This window comes from Lynx rufus, unplaced genomic scaffold (assembly GCF_022079265.1).
Source record: "Lynx rufus isolate CCGP_SWC_20201006 ecotype Redwood Valley unplaced genomic scaffold, mLynRuf1.p SCAF_6, whole genome shotgun sequence".
NCBI classification, from domain to species: Eukaryota; Metazoa; Chordata; class Mammalia; order Carnivora; family Felidae; genus Lynx; species Lynx rufus.
In genome coordinates, this window is record NW_025814878.1 from 144,342,817 (window position 1) to 144,353,546 (window position 10,730).

The 10,730-nt window shown below is 44.5% G+C and overlaps 1 protein-coding gene across 3 annotated transcripts in view; it reads left to right on the forward strand.

Annotated features, from left to right (window-relative positions):
- ZSCAN16 (zinc finger and SCAN domain containing 16) overlaps positions 1–5,377 on the forward strand; it is a 29,515-nt gene extending 24,138 nt beyond the window's left edge. The window contains exon 5 of one of the 3 annotated variants that reach the window (XM_047102048.1): positions 4,910–5,377. In XM_047102048.1, the coding sequence (XP_046958004.1) occupies positions 4,910–5,255 (346 nt within the window). In that variant the 3' untranslated portion in view covers positions 5,256–5,377. The other 2 variants (XM_047102047.1, XM_047102046.1) reach the window with 2 other exon arrangements.
- The last annotated feature ends 5,353 nt before the right edge of the window (positions 5,378–10,730 follow it).

Sequence of the window (10,730 nt, forward strand, 5' to 3'; positions counted from 1 at the left end):
GGGCAGCTGGCAGATAATGGTGTCAGTGAGTGAGAGAAAAATCAGAAGGTGGATGTATCTATGTGTGAAGATTTAGAGTAGGTTCGGTTTTCATACATACGAATTTGCTGTCTCTGAAACATCCAAATACAATTCTGTAGGCAGTACAATTTAAAATAAGATTCTAGATACAGGAAGAAGATGTGGGAGGAGAAAAGAGATTTGGGAATTGCCCCTGAGTAGATGATAGAAGACATGGCTGTAGATGAAATTGACCAAGAAGAACGTACCAAGTGAAGAGAAGAGAGGCACATGTAAATTTTTGAGGCATGCCACCATGTGAATTTGGGGTGGAGGAAGAGGATTCTGTAAAGGAGACAGATCAGGGACTGTCAGAAAAGTAAGAGACACACAAGAGGGTGGACAACAGGACATCACTGGACAACAGGAGCTTCAGCCAGCTGTAGCCAGTGCTGAGACACAACATACGAACTGATAAGAGGGCACCTGGGTGGCTCTGTGGGTTAAGCTCCTGACTCTGGATTTCATCTCAGGTCATGCTTTCACAGTTCGTGGGATCGAGGCCCGAGTCAGGCTCTGAACTGACAGCATGGATCATGCTTGGGATTCCCTCTCTCTCTCCCCCTAAATAAATAAATAAATTAGGGGAAAAAAAAAAAAAAAAAGAACTGGTGTGCCTGGGTGGCTCAGTCAGTTAAGCATCCAACTTCAGCTCAGGTCAGGATCTCATGGTGAGATTGAGCCCCGCGTTGGGCTCTGCACTGACAGCAAGGAGCCTGCTTGGGATTCTCTCCTTCTCTCTCTGCCCCTCCCCCACTCCTTTCTCCCTCCCTCCCTCCCTCTCTCTCAAAATAAATTAAAAAACATGTTTTAAAGTCTTCAAAACAAATTTAACAGATAGGTCACAAGAATATTTTAACATGTCAACATGCTAAATTCTCAGTATAGAACACAGAATTATTGCTTATGATGGATAGTCTGCAAAACTTTTAAGTTCTAGATGGTCGGTCGGTCTTTGTTTTTTTAATGATATCTCTGGACTACTTTCACTCTACGTGTTATAAATTCAGAAAAATACAGTTCCTAAACCTAAAATTGTACAGGCTTACATACTACGTGCTACTATCAAAATGACTTGTCAAGGGAAAATAGAAATTGTCTTCCCTTAATATAATCTACTGAAAGGTGCTTTATGAAATCTAGCTATTCTATGAGGTCTGAGAATTCTTACAGAATCCTCTCTGTCTGCACTGAACAGTATAAGTAGGACTTTTTTTTCTAAGATACAGCACCAAGGGCCATATACAGTTTTTTATCTGTGTCCCCACCACCACACTCCCCAAAACTGAGAAGCAAAAAACTAACAAAACCCACCAAAGCAAAACAAAAAAAAACCCTGCAGAAATCATAATATATTTTAAGACATGTCTTCAACTTTATTAAAAGCATGTAACATCTGGTCCAAATCCTCATTTTACTGGTGAAGAAATACACCACGGTGGTTGTGACTTTTCTGAGTCTCCAGAGTTATAGGCAGAGCTGAGATTATAGTCAGAGGCTGGTCCTCCTGCCTGCTGGTCCAGAATGGTTGTTAAAAGTCATCACAATAACATACCCAAAAGCCACTATCTTTTTTTTTTTAATTTTTTTTTTTTTTTCAACGTTTATTTATTTTTGGGACAGAGAGAGACAGAGCATGAATGGGGGAGGGGCAGAGAGAGAGGGAGACACAGAATCGGAAACAGGCTCCAGGCTCCGAGCCATCAGCCCAGAGCCTGACGCGGGGCTCGAACTCACGGACCGCGAGATCGTGACCTGGCTGAAGTCGGACGCTTAACCGACTGCGCCACCCAGGCGCCCCAAGCCACTATCTTTTAAAAATAATTTATTGATAGGGCGCCTGGGTGGCTCAGTCGGTTAAGCGTACGACTTCAGCTCAGGTCACGATCTCGCGGTCTGTGAGTTCGAGCCCCGCGTCAGGCTCTGGGCTGATGGCTCAGAGCCTGGAGCCTGTTTCCGATTCTGTGTCTCCCTCTCTCTCTGCCCCTCCCCTGTTAATGCTCTGTCTCTCTCTGTCTCAAAAATAAATAAAGGTTAAAAAAAAAATTAAAAAAATAAAAATAATTTATTGTTAAACAGAGAGACTTTTTTTTAATGTTTATTTATTTTTGAGAGAAACAGAGCGTGAGCAGGAGAGGGGTCGACAGAGAGGGAAACACAGAATCCAAAGCAGGCTCCAGGCTCCAAGCTGTCAGCACAGAGCCCCATGCAGGGCTCGAACCCATGAACTGTGAGATCGTGACCTGAGCTGAAGTGGGACACTTAACCGACTGAGCCACCCAGGTGCCCCTCTTTGTAACACATTTTTAAAGTATTTCATTTTGAAGTACTGGGCATGCTATTAACTTACAGCACTGACTCTCCATTAGCAAGAAATGACAGTTTGTTCCAGTTTCACTCAGCATTTAACCTTGTTCTTTCTCCCCAGACTGTCAAGCAAGCTGTACGCGTGGTGATCAAATGAGCTTTGTGGACATCTCCTCTCAGTGACCAGCAGGGCTGGGTGAATCTCAAATTGTAACTGATAGGGATTCTAGGTATTACACATGCCAAAATAACATTGGAAGGACAGCCCTGGCAGAAGATGTCAGAACCCAGTATTTTTCATTTTGTCCGTTCTGAAAAAAGGTCTCTTGGAATCCTATTAGCCTGAGACTAGCACTTAGAAGAGATACATAAACAAGACCCTGAATTCCAGCTGACCAAGAAGTAGACTGAGGTCCATGAGATGAAAAAGCTCACATTTGACAATGTCCATACGATATTCTTTATATTGTTCAGTTGCAGATCTAAGGGAGAGGATTATAATTTCAGTTGCTGACCAAAAAAAAGCTGACCTTGTATTAAAAAAAAAAAACAAAAAAAACCTTTTGAAGTCCTGATGAGATTTTTCTCTGGATTTCTCCCAAAGCTGTGGGGGAGAGACTTATCCTGAGGACTGGTAGATTACACTGAAGATGGTGAACTGACCATTTAGGGCAAACTCTGTGTCTTTTGTTGTTGTTGTTAATATTCATCAGTAAGCCCCAGGAAAGCCAGCCCCTGGTGACAGCTATATGTAAAGAAGCTGTTGAGGCTAATGTTGATGTTTCAGAACACTTCTTTTCATGGTAGGAGGTGTCTCTGATTTCCATGATTTGCTTGATCACTCTTCCCCTGCTAACCTAGCAATACTTCTGTCCCACGTTATACTTTTACAAATGCTTTATCCTATCTTCCCTCATCTGATCAAACAATGGGTAAAGAAGGCACAGAGGTGAGAAGGAAACCAAAATAGTTACCACCTGCCAGAATTTAAACATTGATCAGTTCCAGGACTGGAATCTTGATCTTCTGGTTCTAATTTAGTCCTTGTAATTTCTAGCCCAGGATAACATGGCATTTACATTCCAAAACAGTATCATCTTCGAGCAAATATCCAAACTTTGAGAAAGTCTACTGCCTGGTTTTAAAAACTGACTTTTCAGGAGGAACAGATCTGAGGACGATTGGGAGCAAGGGGGACACGGTGAGGACAGTGAAGAGTGGGCTTCGTGGCTTGGCCTCAGTGAGGCACGTGAGCCAGAGTTTCCAGCCCAACCCAGGCACTGAGATGCCCCGGGAGCTCTTGCTGCTGCTTCCTTCAGGCCAAGTGAGCCCCTGAGGACCAACTAAATGACAGCGGCACTGTTAGGATTCCTAGGTTCATTGAGATGGAAGTCACAGCATGACTGAGTAGGTGACACTTTCTACCCCCTCCAAATCATCAAAACAGCTATTTTCTTACAAAGTTCAACTCAAATATTTTCTGAGTACTTGCTGTTGTGTGCTATTGTATGCAAAGCATGAGGTTGAGGACATAGTGATCAGGAAGAGGGAAAAGAGCAATTTGGGAGATTTAGGGAAGACTTCCTGGAGGAGAGAGTATTTGAGTTGGACCTTGAAAAATACCTAGGCCGTTGGTTCTCAAAATGTGTTCCCTGAATCCGTAGTATCTCTCCCACCAGGAAACTTGTTAGAAATGCAAATTTTTGAGCTCTACTCCAGCTTTATCAAAGCTGAGTGGGAAGCCTAGTATTCTGGTTTAAGAAGCCATCCATGTGATTCTGATGCAAATCACGTTTCAGGGCTGGCACTGGAGATGAGAGTGTGGACACACACCAGACCATCCACTGTCACTTCCTCTATTTATCCTGCCCTGCATGCTCTCAACCTGCTTTTAACTGATTATTATCCTTCCTACGGTTCCTTTCTCTGATGGTTCCTACTCACTACATTCAGTTCAGATCCCTAATCCCACTATCTTCTCCCACTTAACCACCTATGTTTCAGGCCCTGACGTGTTTCTCCCAAGCTCTCAGCTCCCTCTCTGTCTGACCCCCTGTCTGTCCGTCTTCGTTATCCCCAGCATATCCGTAGTCCTCATTTACCGCTCAGCACTCTGCCTGTGCACGAGATTGCCAGGTGACTGACTCTTCGATCCACATCACTGCCTTCTCTCTTCTTAATCTCTTCCCAAATAACCCTGCCACCGGCTTCCCCGCTCGCCTCTTAATTTCTTCCTTATATCGTCGGTATGATTTGATGGTGCCAAATCTCTGGTTTGTGCATTGTATGTGACTTTTATAACACATTTAGAGCGTTCATGTGTTCTTTCTCAAACTTAGATTAGGACACCTTTGTGTTTGGTTACAGGTGATGAAACCAGCACTAAGAATGAAGTGTTGTCCCAGAAGGAAGATACGCCCAAGGACACACAGTTCCTTGGCAAGGTAAATGACAGACTTAACAAAGACATTCCTCTGCCTCCTGAACCCAGAGATGCTACTGAAAGCAAGGGCAGAGTGGAGTGGCCGCAGAGGGAAAGAAGGCGCTACACGTGCGAGGACTGTGGGAAGAGTTTCAGTCACAGCTCAGACCTCAGCAAACACAGGAGGACTCACACTGGAGAGAAACCCTACAAGTGCGACGAATGTGGGAAGGCCTTCATTCAGCGCTCCCATCTCCTCGGACATCACAGAGTACACACTGGAGTGAAACCTTATAAATGTGAAGAATGCGGGAAAGATTTTAGTGGGCGCACAGGTCTTATTCAGCACCAGAGAATCCACACGGGTGAAAAACCCTATGAATGTGAGGAGTGTGGGAGGCCCTTCCGCGTGAGTTCGGCCCTTATCAGACATCAGAGAATTCATACAGCAAATAAACTCTACTAAGATGGTGAAGGAACCGTTCTTAGCTCCTCAGGCCTCATTAGTTCCCAGAGAATCCGCCTTAGACACTGAGTAACCTGAATGCAGGCAAAGCTTCAGTCATTAAACATTTCTCCGGCACCACAGAATCTACCTGAGAAAGTTTCCTTTTATTTCTAAATTAGTTCAGTTTCTTGGGAAGAGTTAAGAGTTATTTCAGAAAGCCTTGTCTGTTGACATACTGCTGACTTGCAGCCCAAAATAGCCATTTTCTTGGTGGAAAGGCAGCGAATGCTACTTCTCAGCTCTCCCTGTTACTTGACCGTTCAGTGTACAACTTTGGGCAAACATTCACTTTCTTTTTAAGTTTATTTATTTACTTTGAGAGAAACAGAGATCCCAAGCAGGCGCACACAAGTGTGAAGGGGCAGAGAGAGAGACTCCCAAGCAGGTTCTGTGCTGTCAGTGCAGAGACCGATGTAGGACTCGAACTCACGAACCATGAGATCACGACCTGAGCCGAAATCAAGAATCACACACTCAACCAACTGAGCCTCTTGTGTGCCCCTAAACATTCACATTTTTCTCTGCCTTCGTTTCCCATTCCGTAGCGTGCAGATGACACAGCAGAAACCTACCAGATATATTGTGTTAAGTTAAAGCTGCTTTTGAAATTAATAACTAAAACAATACTATTTGTTTTCCACCACTACTGCTAGAATGGCCTAAATATTAATCTCATTTTTATCTTAAAGTAGGGAGTACAATCATTTTGTGGAATTTGTTTGCCATTGCTGAAAAAGAGGAAACCATCAGGAAAGATAGCAGGGTAAGGAAGACATTCCAGTGGAAAGGAAAGCAGTTAAGTGATGAATAGGAGCTATTGGGAAGGAGGGGGGTGATGGTGTATTAGGCATCTCTAATGTGGATAAATCACTCCTGAGTCTCCCGTCACTGTAAACTGAAGGACATGGGAGGGATCGGTCTAGAACTGTATTGTCCAGTATAGTATCCAGTCACCCACACATGGCTGTATAAACTTAAATTAACTGAAATAAAATAGAAAATTCTGTTCGTTAGTGACATTTTAAGTACTCAACAGCCACGTGTGGCTAGTAGCACGTGGATTGGACAACACAGATACAGACCATTTTTATCCGCAGAAAGTTCTAAAGGACATTGCTGTCCTAATCAATCACTGGTAAGGTATCTTCCAGCTTTGACGTCCTGTGATTCTGAGTTCAGGAAGGTAGTAAAAGAGATACCTGAGGAGGCTGCAATAGCAACAGATAAAATGCAAACACCCTAAGAAAGTAATTTAGTAATAACTTTATAGCACCTTTTCAGCCTTAGCAAAAGAGTATATTATAATTGGAGGATTGAAGACTATTAAAGTAAATACAGTAACCTAATCTAAATTAAAAGGCTAAATTATAATCAATTTTTTTCTTTTTGGCTTGGAAATATATTAGCAGTTCATGTACTTGCAACAGTTTTACATCCCTAATTTGAGAATTTTAATGACATGACAGAAATTGTGGCCAGAGGCCCAGCACGTTCAGAGTTACACCATCCAACTGCCATGCCCACTGGGTTTAGGAATAGCCTTCCCAGAACAACCAGGCAGTGACCGAATCGCTTCCTGAAGACACAGTCAGACATCCTTGCTTTTGTATTGTGCTCGACTAGTTAAACCACCACAGTCAGTTTTGGGTCTCTGCTCCCACTGGGAGATGAATCTTAGGCCATTCCTTGTAGCTCCATAAAGATAAACTGGGCTTTTATGTCTTCTGAACATACTTGGTAGAAAATTTTAAAACCTCAAGCTTCACACTCCTTGTTTTTATAATAATCATCTGGGCAATATTTTAGGCATTTGAAACAAAAGATTTTTTAATGGTCCTAAGAGAAAAGCAAAGCATTAAATCTCTAGTATTAAGAATGTCTTATTTTGAAAATAAAGTTAAATGCTTACTGAGTGAAGCTTCCCCCTTTACCTTTTGTCTTGCTGAGACACGTGCAAGGGAGTTGTCGGCAGATCTGACCTTGAATTTAGAGAGGCTTCTGCAGTGGGAAGAAAGATGAGCCTGGCTGGCACAAGATTAGGGCTCTTAAAGTTGGTAAGACACGACACACTGGTTTTCCTTTATCCTCTAGATGCTAGAACATTCTATTCAGATAGTTGTGAATACCTGTTCGTACAAAGAATCGTCCTAGTCTTAGAGTTGGATACCTTTAAAGGCTGAGTGAAGACTAGTTTGGAGCACTGACACCATGCTACCCTTTTCTAGGTTTGGTGTTGATTCCAAATTGCCACCGCAGTGTCCACCACCTGATCCTGACAGAGGGACCGTAAGAGTCCAGGAGAGACAAATGTAAGGGGCCAGAGACAGCCTAGAGTGCTGCAGCAAGAGAAGAAAGGCCAGCAGACCCTGGGATAACCCAGGCATGAGGCACAGGAGCGTGAGGTTAGAGGAGGTCTGAGTTGCTGGTACCGTGAAGAAACAGGCATTGTCCCAGTAAGTGTGCGGAAGCCTGAAGAGAAAGATGGTGAGGGTGCAACCAGTTGGAAGAAGAGCTGTGTTCAAGCCCAAAGTTAGCAGAAGAGAAGTTATCTGCTAGACACTAATCAGAACCACTGGGTCCCTGTGGAGCCACCCGCCACCCTCCGTGCACAGCACCTGATCTAGAGGAGCCCAGGTTCTCGGTTACCTCAGAAGCATGTGCGTTGCTCCTCCCATCTTTTTCGAGAGAGAATGATTGATTGTATTTTATTTTGTTTATGGGTTTTGTTTTTTTTGAAAGTGGTGAGGATTGTAGTCTGAAGCTTTTGCGAACTGACAAGACAGCTGTGATTGTCCAAGGCTCCTAAACGGAGGTGGGGGGGGCAGCTCTCAGCCACAGATGGGGGTGGTGGTGAACTGGGGATTTTGAATGAGGAGCCAGCAGCTTTGAGGGGAGGAAATGGACAAGTGCAGGGGAGGTGGGGTTCCAGGAGGAATGGATGGGCATCAGTGAAAAGGGAGAAATAAGATCAGGGAGAGGGATGGAAGGAAGAGAACAAAAAGGAGCAAGGGTGTAGGGAAAAGAACAAATATCAAATAGGAGATGGTGATAGGAACAAGAGAGCGGCAAGTAATCTAATACTGGCATTGGTCACATTTGAGCCTGGGTGGTACGATACAAGCCATACGAAGGTACATTGAGTCTTAGGAGCACAGTGCATACCATTTATCGACCAGGTCTCCATTCTCTTCCTGAGCATGAAATTATCTATAATCAGAAAGTCCAATAATGAAAACACAACTAGAAAGTTTGAAATACTTGAACAAAACAAGCTGCTCTCCCATACTGATCCCACAAGAGAGTTGCTTATACTAAGGTTCTCAGTCTTTCTTACCCAGATTCTCTAGAGCAAGGTTTCTCAGGCTTGTATTGACATTTTCAGCAAGACAGTTCCCTGTGGTACCCTGTCCCCTGCACTGTAGGATTTTCCCTGGCTTCCACCCACAGGATGCTACTAGCACCCCCTACTTGTGACAAGCAAAAAAAAAAAAACCTTAGGTGGGTGAGCAAATGCCCCCTTGAGGGGTCAGATTGCCCCCAGTTGAGAACAGCTGATCTGTAGGAAAATAATCTGATTTCCAGGACTGTTCTTAATCAGACACAATAAGATTCTACTTAGAGATGGTACATGTGACCAGCATTGCTAGACCCTTTTCCCACCCCTAAAAAATGATTCCCGCAGAACCTAAAATCTAAACAGCAATCATGCTAAAGAATTAGTCTGCTTTAGAAAGCCATACCTCCGTGTTGAGGACCAGAAGAATCTGCCCTCCAGTGTGACTTGCGTAAAGAGCTTACACTGCATTTAAGAATGCACACTTCCCTCCCTGGCATACGTGTGGTGCTACCCTCTCCTTTACCCCCTGGCCTATCGTGAGTAGACTTTCTGATTGAGATCTTCACTGTCCGCTGTAGTAGCCACCAAGTGCACATGCTATGCAACTAAGGAACTGCAATCTTAATTTTATTTGATTTTAATTAAATTTTAAAACATAATTCAGTTATTGGAAAACCTTTAGATATATTTAAAGTATATTTGGATATGTGAATCTACTTTTAGCATTTTAAATTTTGTATAATCTCAGTATAGATCAAGTATTTTCAATGAAAATATACCTGAATTGAGATGTGCAATAAGTAGGAATACAGCTTTCAAAGATTTTAGTATGAAAATGTAAGATATTTGGTTAATTTTTATATTACTAGATGTTAATATTTTGGGTATACTGGTTTAAATAAAATATATTACTGAAATTAGTTTCACCCGTCTTTTTTGACTGTGGTTACTAGAAAACTTTACATGGGTGCATCACATTATATTCCTATTTATTGGACAGCCTCATCAAGAGCTTCTCGCTCTCGGGTACCTCCCATTCTCCAGGTTCCAAACCACTTTAATTCTGTGAGAGCAAGTTCTATGATGCCAAAGACTTTTTACCTATTATTGATTTGTTTAATAATCAACAAATATTGAGCACATACTGTGTTCCACAGGGGACAAGGGCAGGCTGCTCCAAAATGTGCCACTATGGCAGTGATTTTTTTTTTTAATGTTTATTTACTTATTTTGAGACCGCGTGAGCAACGGAGGGTCCATGAGGACTAAATGGCGCACAGAACGAAAACGGAGAAGCAGCAGTGGCTGGAGCTGCACCAGGAGTTGTGGGAACAAGTCTCCCGGGAGCTGCTACCGAGGTGCGGCAGGGGAGTCCTACAGGAGAACCGCCGGGTGCAGGGACCCTCGGCGTGGTCTCCATGGACGCCGGGAGCCGGGAGCCCGCGGGCCGTGGCCCCGAGCGCTAGGGAGGCGGTCAGCATCCTGCTCGGCGCTCCCGGCCCCAGTTCGTTCCCTGCGTTGCTGCTGCTCCCGGGTGTGTTTTAATACCCGCCCTGTTCACCACGACCTCACTCCGCACGGCACCCCCCCAACACCCAGCCACAGCCCGGGCCGGAGATCCGCACCAGCCCGCGGTCCCGCGGCCCCTTGCCGCCCTCCGCTCCGGAGCCGCTCGCAACCGGAAGTGGCTCGCAACCGCGAGAGCTCGGGAAAACGGGTCCGCTCTTCCTCGACGGCACAAACACTGGGGTTCCGGCCCGAAAGAGCCCTGGGGCCCCAGGTGCAGGCGGAGGAGGAGGGTCGGGGGGGGGGGGGGGGCTCCCGAAGGCTATATCCCGGCCCGAAAGTCGTTGGGCCTCGGGCCTGGGCAAACCTCCAGGATTGCTCAGGAGGCCCAACAGTGACTGTGGGGACAGCCCTCTGCCCCCCATCCCCGCAACCTCTCATGTGGAGGAAGAGAGAAGGTGAGCAAATTTTGCCGCCCCTTAAATATGCCTGTTAGGGTTATTTTAGGCTGATTATTTAAAAACAAAACAAAACGAAACAAAAAAGGGACAGGAGCTCAGAAAAACAAGTAAAAGTTACCCTTTTGTAAG